Here is a 13,527-nt window from a genome sequence, read left to right as displayed (position 1 = left end):
CATTGCTTGCAGGAATAGTTGTCAATGCTAAAGTCGCCACATCATCAGAAGGGTCACGTATTAATTCGACCTCCACCAAACATAGGAACGGAACTCAAGAGAGCAAATCTAATCTAAAAACCTATTTCGGGGAAATAACGATTTCCGGAGATAACAGTGTTATCAATGTGTCGCCCGATCAATGGACAGTGAATGGACTTCCCTACAATTGGCGACCGGCTCAGACGATCACGGTACACAGAACAAAGCTGGTGACGGACGGGACAGGCAAAATGATTGCCCTCATGTTTCCTCACAAGATAACATTACTGATTGTTCGTCACATGAGGACCGAGAGACAGTTAGAGATGGGGAAAATTCACTTCCTGGGGTTTTACATTGTAGACGATAGGGGATTTTCTTGGTATACACACGGACTTTTAGGTAAACACACAGCTTGTTTTGTTCGTCTTTATTCGGTTATCTAAACGTGTTGGCATTGCATCGTCTATATCAACACCAGTATTGTTCCGGTGATTTATTTCAAAATTATGCAATTCAAAACTCCGCTCGTCAAATTCAGCAATTATTTTAGAATTTGATTTATTAATTGTCTTAATTGATTAAGTGGCTTGGGTTTTATTTTCAGGGCAATTCATTTACCGACGAATATCTTTAGAAAAAAAGAAAACCTCGAAAATTGGCAAAACCAGAGGGAAACTGAAAATAGAAGGAAACACAAAGCGCATGCGCCGCGTGTCGGCCCTGCTGGGCAAACGTGTTAACTTAGCCATAAACGATTATGTGTCTTGTTGGATGGTTCAGAGAAATGGCCGACGGCTGATTGACGGTGTGTTCACGGACTATCTTGTAACGAACTCAACGTCACCACAATACCGGAAACGGAAGCGGAGTAAGACGTAAGGAACAGTCACGTGATGGAAAAAAGCACATAGAGAAAGCGGAAAAAAGGAAAAGGTCACGTGATAAAAAAAATGCCTCAATAATTTAAACTATGTGATTATGAACCATACGTTGCAATGTATTGACCTTAAGCTGTGGTTTGTTAATATTTTTATTAGTTGAATTGATCGTTTATATGTATATTTATGTACAAACATTTTATGAGATGCAATATATGTTGGTATTGCATTCGTTTTGAAGAATTTACATCGTTTTTTCTATTTCTCAAATACTTTGACTGCTCACTTCATATTAGGCTGATAAATATATTTGACTTTTATGAATGGATATCACACAAAAAACCCCCAGGAAATCTACCAACATTTACTTTCGAGTACAATATTACTTCTTGATAAGAATGATTTATAATAGATACATTGGTTGGTAACTATTGAATAAAACTACTACCGTTGAACTAATATTTATCCGAATATTCGTAAAATTAACATTATCGCTTTATTATTTTCAACTGTCAAAGGAACAATAAGAGGGAAAAGGTAGAATTTCTGCCGGCAGGTTTTTTTTTTACATAATTGGGATGTCTTTATCTAAGACGTTATGTTTCGTTTCTATGATAAATATGATAAACATGTACATAATTAACTTCCTGTGTTTACTCTTTTGTGTTTCAAATTGTTTTGAAGCTGATGCATTTTCTCTCTCATTTTTACATGCATAGTGTATACATCACAAACGTGCTACGGTTCCTCGGCGAAAGAAATAAATTACACTCCCTGGGAAAAGGATTCACATTTCTCTTTCTCTCTCTGTTATTTGCATTATTTATAAATTCTTAACGTTTTGCTGGAAATATCACTGAATAATATCACCTTATTTGGCATTTGTTGTCAGTTATAAAGGAATAAAGGTTTATGATACAATATATATCTTTATGTCTTGCAGCGTCAGGTTTCGAATATTTAAATCAAGAAATAATGAAATAGGCAGCCATTGTTAACGACCGAAGTTGATAAAAACTTCACTCAGGATAACCATGAAATAAAAATAACAAGTAAATCACAGTTTCTTATGCGTTTGTCTGAGAATCAAACTGTATTAACGAGTTTGGTGTCTTTTATGTTTTTATAAAAATTCTTATTAAAATGTAAGACATGTATAACATCCCATTAGAAGAGACAGTAAAGGAAGAGGAGAATTTGTTTGATTTAGTACAATTTATTTCATTTACATTGTATCACAGACTTATGCAATTCAAATGCACAAAATAAATACCAATAACAAATAATTAAAAAATAAATAAATCAGGACATAGCGTACTTTACAATATTTATGTACATAAAAAAATGTTCAAATTACACAGCATAGAACAACTCATATCGAAGCTTATACAATGAATTTTTGTAGTGTCGTCTTAAGATAAAACTGAAGTCAGAACACTAAATTGTTGACAAATATAGACCATGGGGATGCCTTTCACAGAGCGGCCTGTCAGGGAGTCGGTAAATCATCCCACAAATATGTCAACGAGACACGCTATGGAAAACAGTGAGGGGTCAAGGAGATAAAACATACCACACATAGGTATTCTTAGATCTAGAGACCTGGCCGGTCGTTTAATTAAAGATCTAGCCTTATTTGGACATCATCTTAGTTCTTAGTGGGTTTCTAAGTAGTTAATGTTAACAGTGTAACTGATTAGTCAACAGCAAGTTAAGTACAGAACATTGTTTGAAATCCAAATTGAAATTTACAACGAGTAAAGTTTAGAATGCATATATTAACAGGTTGATTTTTTTAAAATACACATTCGGTAGAAGTTGCAAGAAAAAACGTAATAGCAATACAAAGAGAAAAACAAAAGCACCGGAAAGCAATTTTTAAAAAAGTCTATTTTACACTGTGCGCGCGTTAATCATGATACTATGACATTAATTTAAATAACAATTATGCAAACATTTATATTGTCAATTTATGACAAATTAACAAATACCACAAACAAAAATCAATAACTGATATTAAAAGAAACATATCGGATTTTTGTGTAACAGAAGGCTTTTTAATAAAATCTGTTATTCAAATTATAATTTTTGTTTTGCGCAGCGATTTTGCCAAAAAACCCCAACTAAACTGGCATTTATGATAAATAGCTAACGCCAAAAGACCAGATGGTTTCAATTGTTTCTATTGGGGATTCGCCGTACGTAGAAATTGAAATATTGCATAACAGAAGAATGTATCGCATACCTAATCACGAAAATCAACTTAAATATATGCAAAAGAGAAACAAATTATTACATTGAATACTAGCATTCATAAGAATAATGAAATCATAGCGCATAAAAAGCAAACTATTTACACAAGTCTAATGGATTTCTCAAAGTCCCAAATTCCATACCAAACACGTTTGTCATAGGAATGCATGTTTAAAATAAACATCAAACCACCATAGCAATGACAGACTAGTAGAGTCAGGGCGTTGTATTTGGCTATCCAATGCCTCTGACAAAAGATTCATTCGGTCTATCACCAAAAGTAGGCCATCGAGACAGTGCTGCCAAAATCAAAAACCTCAACAAAATCCAGAGGTTTCAAGTTGTGTGAAAAAACCACAGCAAATTTAGGTATCAAATGGGGGTTTGATATCAATCAACTTGTTTACGTCATCTTCAGCCAGTTTGAGTTCCGATGTTGTTCAATTTGGCATATGGACACTGTTTTACAATCAACAACTGAAAGAAAGAGATAGAAACAAATCAAAACCATGCAATGTTAATGTATTATTAAAGTTTAACCTACAACTACCGACATACAATTTCCAATGAAGTTTGAATGCAAAGTACAAGTTAATTGCAGATAGTTGATTGATATTAAAAAGTATTCTGATCTTACCTCATCCATATATCCAATATACTTTTGATCGTTGCTGAAGGGTGAACCACCAACCATCAAGTTGCAGTTTGTAGTAGTTATTTTACCTTCAAAGAAAGAACAAAATAAAATCTTTTACTAAGAAAACAAGCATAACGCTGTAAGTATTAACTGTTGGAAGAAAATGTTCTATAAGAAAATTTAATTTAAAAATCTGTAAAGACTTACCATTCAAACCGTTAGATTGATAGAGGACTTCGTTGTTAACTATGATGGTCAGTACTTTGTCTTGGAGATACATTTGTACTCTGTACCAATCATAGGGGTCCTGCAAGGAGGAAACATAAGGCGGTTATTATTGTCCATATTATCTAAAACTGTTGTACATTTTCTAGGTTTACAAGGATACATTAAGAGAAACATATCTAAAACTAAACTTACTCGAATTGGTTTTCTATAAATGTCCAACGATTTTGATTCTGTTCTGAAGATGAACTGCATGGTCTCGTTATGTGGGAAGAAATTGATTTCTATTGACGGCTGGTTAACATGCTGAGTTGGACCTGAGGTCTCGCAACCATTAGAAAAGAGGGTGACCTTTTTAACATTCTGAATTACTGGCTTAAAATTGAAACTGATGAAGATGTTTCTCTCTAGGCTGTTTCCTTTAAAGGATTGTAATTCGAACGGTGTATAAACAAACAACATGGCTTTGTTGACTGCTCCTTTGATCGCTTTAAATCTCCTGCTATGGATTTTTCTTGCTGTTATATGCTTTCCATCTTCGTCTTTAAGTTCTTTATCCAGCGTCATATTCAATAGTGTTACACATCTTTCATTATCTACAAAGAGGGTGAGATTAAGAAATCAAATTACTGTCGGTCAAAAAGAGCAATGCATGAAATGAGTTGAGTAGAATAAAATATTTAATCGAAAAGTACATTGTGTTAGAGTGTCTTGGTTTGTATGAAAATTAAGTTGTGATTTTAGTTTGCAGGCTTGACAGATCTAGAAATGCAAGTAAAACGCAATCTAAGGTGTTTCTTTACATGTCTCTTGTTCAGAAATAGATGTCATCTTTTTCATCAATATAAATATCAAAGTAAACTGCCAATGTATTAAGTGTCAATTTATCAATGCAAACGTTCTTTGCCAATGCCATAACTCATTCTACACTGCATAATTCACTCCTAAGCCTAACAAATTATCTCTCAAATGTATGAAAATTGAAAGTTGATTTTTGATTTACATTGTCATATGTAAGGTAACGAGATGGACTTGTCAGAAGATGTTTGGCCTATTTTTTTGATTTGTTGCCCCACTACTAAATAGTTCATTGGGCTGAGCACGACAACCGTCTCATATATCACTGAAATATTCTTTGACATTAATCACCATCAATGCTTTATATCCTTCTATTTCCTAATAACGTTTTTTTCTCCAATATTTTTTTTATTGTTTCAAAACAAATCTAGCTAAAACTTGATTAAAAACTATACTCAGTTCAGGTTGAAGATGAATTAGGTAACCCCCCTCCGTTCCAAAAACCAAAGAAAATACTGTTTAGAAAACTTACATCTTAGAAAGCTTTTGGAGGGTTTGTCGACTGGAAAGATCTCCTTCCCGGCCTTGTTGGCGTTCCATACACATTTGCATTCCTTGTCGTCAAACACCATGGATTGTGATACACACGAGTCGTCCACCCAAACGCCATTAATTAGTCGTTTGAACATATTTCTGTGTGTTTCATGTTTCATTACACCTGATTTGCAGCAGGAGCAGTTTTCCACGGCCTCCATAATGGGCCAGTCACATCGACACCTATCTTCCCGGAATTGTAGACCGGCAGGACATTTGATGTAGTATCCAGAGAATGCCCCCGACAAGTAGTGATATTCGTTTCTGTTAAGAGGATTTGCTCGAATGTTTGCGGAACATGCTGAAATAGAGGGCAGATAAAAATACCAATATTTGCTCGTTGACTTGCAAAACAATGTTACAGAAAATTTTACTTTTTTTTTTACAAAACTATTGAAACAAAATGATGAAAAGAGTAACTTACGTGTAAATGTAGTGGTCGGGGGGTTGTTCTGTTCAGGCTGTAGAGGTAGGGGAGTTGTAAACTGTGGAGTGAAGAAATTGTCGAAACCAAACGCCTGAGTGGTGGTGAAAAAGTCACCCATTCCAGCAAACGGCTCCATGGTTTGGAAAACCGGCGGCATTGGCGTAGTTGTAAACTTATCAACTAGACTGTTATCAGAAGCAACAGTTTTGGTCTTTTGGGTCTTGTTTTTGCCTTTGGTCTGCTTCTTTCCTTTGGCCTTTTTGGATTTCATGACTTTAGCTGTAGGTTGAACCTCGTTGAACGCAGGGCTCGTCTGGTCAAACGTTTTGGCACCAGAGTCCTTTGAAGACGTGATAGTATTGGTCACAGCAAAGTCCTCACCACCGATGCCTTTTGCATCAGCTACTCCCACCTTGCTTTCAGTTAGCAGTGCGTCGCCAGTGGACCTTGCCGAGGGTGAGGCGTTGCCTATGTCAGTGTACAGACTGTTGCCCCCTGTGTTGGTCAGGGACTGTATGGACTGGTCAGGAGTGATCACCCCTTCCATTTTAGACAAGGAGGGTGCAGTCAGTACACCACAAACACAGAACTGACAGAGAAACAGTGTTTGAAGCATGCTTTTCGTTCTGTACAAAAGTAAAAAGAAACACATAAATAATAAATAAACAAAATTTTCAATCTTAAAACAAAAAGCATTCTCAATAGGGGCAGTACTATATTACAGATCATAATATTTCAACCTACAGTAAGTGGCAAAGATATACTAGTATGTTTTTAAAGATTATTATATCTGTGAATTTAAATATCTGTAATTTTTTAATGGATGAATTTATTTGTTATTCATAAAAAATGCTTAATCAAGCCAATATTTCTTTTAGGCTGTAAAAATACTCTTTTCCAAAATCTTACCTTCTGATAACAGTACAGTATGTCACAAGTTCAATAAATATAACACTTTTCCTCACTTCGTCCGATCAGGCCTAAGTTCCACCTTGGAGGTAAGATTGGTGAATTAATCCACAGACCGACTCTGCAGGCTTTATATGTGTCTGATTTGACAGCAAGCGGTCATATTTCACGCCTGACTTCTTTAAAACTTTAGTGAAGCGTGGCGCTCCTAATTGTCATGTCAATATGCGTTGTTTACATTTTACCGGGATTGCAAGATACATTTTTTTTTACTTACAAAAGATATACAGTGACGCATAAATGTTTGCTGCAGGATGATTTCATGACTTACATTTGGAATAACTTTTATGCGTATTTTGGTTTTGGTATTAACCATGAAAAAAGAAACACTATTCATTTTTTCAAAAAGTGAAATAAAAGTTATTGTACTAAGGTCATTTTAATTTTTGTAAAGGTCAACTTCGTCTGCACGTATGCAAATAGCAAATCTAGCATGTTTTTGAGAGTCGGGCACTTAATTCCACCATTGATTGAAAATAATAAACGATAACAGAAGAAATACAAAGATATGCATGCAAATACATGCAAAATCATTGTTGAGAAAAATATACATCTGAAATATTGATCAAAAATGAAAAACTGAATGAAATCAAAATCTTCAACATGAAATAATCATGAACGCATTCATTATCATTGGTACTTAAGGTGTGGCCACGCTTCATCAATCTAAATGCATAACTTGGATTTTCACTAGTCTTCGCCTCTGCATTCCACTGTAGTGTCAATTGGTGAACGATTTTCATGCGTTTTTAATTGTATCTTGATTTCTTTATTTTATATTTCATAAGTTAACATTGATGAAAATGTGAGAGAAAAAACAACGTATTTTTGGGACATAATCCAAAACTGCAAGACGTTCCTTCTACCAAGGCCTGACTTATTCCAAGAAATTAGGATGACGGCAACATGTTATGCAATCATTTACCAAGGATAATGGAGCAAACAACCCAACATGTTTTGCACTTAGTGCTCCCATTTTTAGCGAGTTCCAGAAGGCATTATTAAAATAGACATGATTTGTTAAAGCTTTTCTCAAAACGACAGCTGTCAATCAGGCATTTTGTATTGTTATATCTTGTATGTATAACACGATGTTTATCTAAATAAGGATGGACCATCTATGACGTGTTTCTCTTGAACACGTCATAATTCTAAATAGTTCTAATGTTTGAAGTAAAAGATTTATCTAAACTTTTAATTCAAATCAATGCGTTTAATACTCTCGTGAACAATTTTTGTATTGTGACAACTGAATACATTAATCTGAATGATCGATTACGTACAACAGCTGAGCTTTGTTACATAAAACTTTAGTCTTGTTTTATTATAGCTTGAAAGTACACGATGTATTTATTAATAAGAACAGTAGATTCCTATTAAACACAATATACGCGTAAAAATCGTGAAAAGCAACCCTCGCAGATTTTGAAATATCAATTTTAATTTTCAGACATTTATAACCAAAAAATGGCTTCAGCGATTTTATATTTTTGCAATTACAAAAAATTAATTGGTTAATTAAAAAAAAAAACAGTTAAACAAAGTGTCCCATTTCAAACTTTGAAATAAGTTTTTGGACTGAGGACAGAGGAAGATCTTTTTCTTATTTATTTTTTTTTTATTATTTAAAACAATTATTTATTTTGTCTTATTTTATATTGTCATGCATGTATAAAGAAATAGTTATTACAGTATCATTATACATAAGAAGTCAAAAAGCATGGTGTGTTTGTTCTTTGGATTATAATAATGATCAACGATATTCATCAGATATTTTTGTTAAATATCATCTACATTGCACATTTTGACATTTTTTTTTCTGTTATAAAGCCTGGTTTTAATATGTGTTTGTTTAAAAGATAAATTAAGAATTTTCTTCTTTCGTACCCTTTTTTGAATAAACCATTTTAATAGCCTAAATTTATATTTTAATCAACGTTTTGCACGTAAATAATAGGTTGAGGTCAGTATAATAAGAACAATGTATTCTCGGCAAGGGTAATTTATAAACATATTTCTAGGGTTTGTTTTTTAAATTTCATTACAGGTGTACCACAAATATCATGAATATATGTAAGGGATACGTAAAGGGGCAAGCGTATCAAACAGAACGAGGATCTTTCATTAAAATAAAATAACCAGGAGCATAAAATTAGATTACACATTTAACGCTTTCTAAAATTAAAAACGAAAATGTTCAGCATTATGCTAATGCAAAGGCTTTTCAACACAAGTTAAAAAATTAAAAATATCCGAGTAGTAATAAACCATTTTGAAATGGAACCAGCGGAGTGCAATCACGAACTGAACACTGAAGACAAGCCCCATTGTCAAGAGATGTTATATCATCACATGTTCTTTTATGGGCATTTTGGCGTATTAAGGGTTAAATCTAATGATGAGATCTTCATAAAGCAATAACGTGCATGCATAATTAAAATCGCATACACGTTTAGGTCGCCAGGGTCAGCTGTTTTGTTTATTTAATTAAACAGGATTTTGTTGGCTTTTATAGAGATCGTATTGTTCTCCATTTCTGTATTGTTCTGCAAGAATAGCAGGTCACTGTTTTCTGCAGTTCTAAAGGTGACAGTTTCTTCCGAAATAAAATTGAAACTTCGACTTTGTTTCACAAGAAAATTTGATAGATGCATTTTAGAAATATAAAACATTAATGGATGAGTCAACCATTGTTCTATTTTATTACATTAACTCACAAATGGGCACATTTTTACTTAAAGCAACAATTACATTACAATATTTTGAAAAAAAGAGCAGGTTCGTTAGTGTCAACCAACACAATATGTATATACAGACATATATGTATTGACAAACTTATATACATGTTATTAACAATATTATTATATATTTAGAATATTTGTATTATGTTTATTAATAAGGTATTAATTTCTTATCACAAAATAGTCACATGGTACTTTTTTCAGAAAACCTAAGTTTCTAAGATTTAAAAAGAGAATATGGATTTAAAAGAATCCGTTGTTTTTAGTCTTCATATATTTTTTCGATTCCCACACAAATGGGTTTTAAGAATGATGAAACCTATCGTGAGATGTGGATTTTATACTTCAGTAGAATTACTGTTTGTTTTGAATACTGTTTTAAATTAACATATAGTACGTTTGGTTAAATTTAAATCTTCTACACACATATACATAAGGAGGAATTACTTCAATAAAATAGTATTCAATTTTTTCTCAATTGACCATTTTATAGAATTCTGAAGTTAAAATATGAAACAAAATTTCCTGACCTTCATTTTAAGACCTCAACGATATTGGTTTCAATTGATGTATACAGTACGTAGTTATTTTTGTTCTGTGTATTTTGTTCCCTTCTTAACTTGCGAACAATTTATTTTGAATTCGCCTAGACACATTTGGAAAATAATCAAAGACAAACTGCCAACTATCTCAATTTTAATCTATTCAGTTACACAAAGTTATCTGTACAAATCAAAGTAAACTCATGCGCTCAATCAAATGTATACACTATATTTGTATATTCTAAGAGTTCAAAGTGACATATAGTTCCAATGGGCCGGGTGTTATTCGATGATGTATAATATTGTATTGTACTATACTTTTGACATGCATATGTCACTAAAATAAAATATTTACTTACTTACTTACTTACATTTGTGTTTATTTAAGAACATTGGAATTCGCCCAGTCTAATATATACCCACTCAAAACAAGGACAAGAAGGGTTTTCTGTTTACAGTATTTTATTGTTTGAACACATAAATCATTGATTAATTTAAAGTATCAAAGAGAAACCAAACACACAAATTTGGTCATCTAATTCAAGTTTGTTAGAGATAAAGGACTACAAACTATAAACGAACTACAACGAACTGAAATAAACCTTTATAATTATAGTTTAGATATATTTTATTGTTTCTAAAGTTTAGTGAAATTTTCAATATGTTCTTATATTGTTGCTTAAACCCTTTCATCTTTTGGTTAAAAATAGATAAAACTTGATTTATTTTTAATTTTAGATTTGAATGTGGAATAAAGAATACATGTTATAAAACAATACCCTCTCTCACTCCGACACAAAAATATCGATCAAAATACCAAATAACCAACGTTTAGATCTATCAATGGGAAACATATGTTACTGCCCTTGGATCTGGGATGCTAGTTTAGTTTGCCAGCAACTGACACGTAGTTTTCAAAAAGTCCCTCTGGAAATCTACAGATAATTAATTAATGAGGTCTTGACTCCGTTGGCAATCAAGAGGTCATAAATCATCAGAGGTACACAGATGTTAGAGGATCATTACTGTGTCACCCAGAGACTGGAACCAACCAAGAAGCGGAATAAAACAGATTGTATACTATACTTGTAGTAAAAGTTAGAACATTCTATAATAATACGTTTTTGTTTTACAAAAAATAACAATAACAATAATAATAATATTACCATTTGATAATAACAAATTCACAATGATATTGTCAAAGTATTCAGATATGTACTGGTACTGTACCAGTTATCGACTAAGACCAGTTATCGGCTAAAAATAGAGTTCGGGTTAATAGCACGCGACTTTCCGAGATTGTTTAATTTAGTCGTCTGTTTCGAATAAAGAAAATTTAGTTTGCTTGAAAACTTTCTTGAATATGTTTTAAACATGAGCTTAAACGATCATTGTTTACCGCTGAGTTACATCTTTGCACTTTTAGCAGTGGGGGATGTGACGTAATGTTAAAAATAGAATATTACCTCGTTGTATTACGTTATTATATCCCTTCTTTTATTTGACATATATTATCAATACATATAACATGTATAAACAAAAGGAATTCTCTTCTTTTCTCTTCTTTCTGAGAGATTCATAGCGCAGTTGAACGCCTGGTTGCACAATTATGTATTACATAGTCAACGATATTGTGTAATTACCGTATGATAACAAACGCATAATTTTATGAGATTTGTTTATGTGTCATAACCCCTTCGACCTTCAGTCTGACCCCACAAGGGGCTTAATTCAAATTACATTTTGCAGAGTACAAAATTAACATGTACAGGAATTTTACTACGTTATCACGAAGCCGACAACTGGTACAGTAAATCGTGAAAACTCGGCAAATTCGGGGCGTGCTAAAAATAAAAAAAACAAGATGTTTTTCGGTTCTAATTAATGATATATTCTAGCAGATGAATAAATAAGAAGTTCACCATTTAAAGTATGTCAGTTGTTATCAAGAAATATCAAGAAATAAGGAAATACGAAAAGAAAACGTTAAATTTTAGCCGATAACTGGTACAGCGCCAGTATCTGTTTATAGGTTACACAAGTATAAAAACTATCGTAATAATTCCATTATCCATAACATTTTTTTAATCCGTGGTGATAGACACACGTCCTAAAATTTAACAGCCATATATATTTTTTTTTAAATTCCATCTTTATTTATCCAAACAAATAGAGAATGTATTTCTCTCTTCTAAAATCACAGAAACATTGTTTTTAAAAAAAAAAGGTTTTCGTACTAACAATGGACATGCAAAGCCATCAAGATTTCTGTTAATCGACATTCAAATCACGCATTTTTCAGATTTGCCGGTAGAAATAAAAATCAGCATACAATTAATTAACGTCTTCATCTGTTAACCTTTGAGGGAGTATAAATCATCTACTCAGCACAGCTAAAAACAAAATCGACCAAAGTCAGACTTAGGGAGCTAGAAATAGTTGCTGTTTTACCACGTTGTACCGAACTAAACAAGAGTCGGTTAAAGAAGTGGTACATCGCATACTATGTGATGTCTTTTATATCTTCTCTGCGGTAATTTTGCAGACATATGCTTTTACTTTCAAAAGAGAGACTTAAAAATATATTTTTGTAAAGTTTTTTTTACGTTGCTTTCAATGTGAATTAATGTGTTACAACATGGGTGATATTTTTTTTATTGATAAATTAAATTTTTGCTTATAAATCAATGTATTCTTTATTTATGATATTGCGGAGAGACTTAAAATTTAATTTTTGTGTTTTTCACATTGCTTTCAATGTGATTTAATGTGTTTAATTGTTTGCTTTAATGTAACAACATGGGTGATATATTTTATTGATAAATTCAATTGTTGCTTTTAAATAAGTTGATCTTAAGATAGTTCCGCTACTCACAAAATGATGTTGCATGGTGATATGCAGTGAAATACAAGTTAACATCATTGTATGCGTGAATAGAGGACAAAAAAAAACATATATAAATAATAAACACATTTATCAAAATAAATACACGAATTCACCACCAAAAGGTTTGACTTTCTCATATTATACAGTGATATTTGTACAGAACTTCCTTTCTAAGCTCACGTTATTTGACGGAAAAAGATTTTTTTAATTTCAAATATTTGGTTTTGATAATAATATTAAGGTATATACATCATATCTCTTAAGTGTTTCGAAATTCTTCAACTAAAATAAATACTTTTGAATACATCATCATTGTATTTCATTCATTCTTTCAGTGTTTTTCCATATACCAGTTTTGATGGGTATTTTAGGATTTATATTTTGCGATATATTTAAGATTTGTTTTTTTTCTATTACAAATACTTGAATTAAAATGATTTCTTTGTTTACATATGAGAAAATTATACACCACAGACTATGAAGAATAATTGCAGTTTGAATTCGAATTTTGTATAATATCAACTTGTATAATATCAACTTTATGTAATAAGG

General features: G+C 32.3%; 2 protein-coding genes across 2 annotated transcripts in view; one reads left to right on the top strand and one right to left on the bottom strand.

The window, feature by feature from the left end:
- Positions 1 to 1,830, top strand: part of LOC128159602 (inter-alpha-trypsin inhibitor heavy chain H3-like) — a 40,838-nt gene extending 39,008 nt beyond the window's left edge. The window contains exons 11-12 of the mRNA XM_052822743.1: positions 13 to 423; positions 629 to 1,830. Of these exons, the coding sequence (XP_052678703.1) occupies positions 13 to 423; positions 629 to 903 (686 nt within the window). The 3' untranslated portion in view covers positions 904 to 1,830. The remainder of the gene's footprint in view (positions 1 to 12; positions 424 to 628) is intronic.
- Positions 1,831 to 2,098: 268 nt separating this feature from the next.
- On the bottom strand, positions 2,099 to 6,862 carry LOC128159603 (uncharacterized). Its single transcript, XM_052822744.1, has 7 exons — positions 6,746 to 6,862; positions 5,834 to 6,462; positions 5,348 to 5,710; positions 4,213 to 4,613; positions 4,000 to 4,099; positions 3,793 to 3,878; positions 2,099 to 3,632 (listed from the first exon to the last, which is right to left on the bottom strand). Exons 2-7 carry the CDS (start codon positions 6,450 to 6,452, stop codon positions 3,570 to 3,572), a joined length of 1,632 nt encoding a protein of 543 aa, XP_052678704.1. The 5' UTR covers positions 6,453 to 6,462; positions 6,746 to 6,862; the 3' UTR covers positions 2,099 to 3,569.
- Between the last annotated feature and the right edge of the window lie 6,665 nt (positions 6,863 to 13,527).

Source organism: Crassostrea angulata, chromosome 8, assembly GCF_025612915.1.
Source record: "Crassostrea angulata isolate pt1a10 chromosome 8, ASM2561291v2, whole genome shotgun sequence".
Taxonomy (NCBI): Eukaryota; Metazoa; Mollusca; class Bivalvia; order Ostreida; family Ostreidae; genus Magallana; species Magallana angulata.
This window is presented reverse-complemented; position numbering and strand designations above follow the sequence as displayed.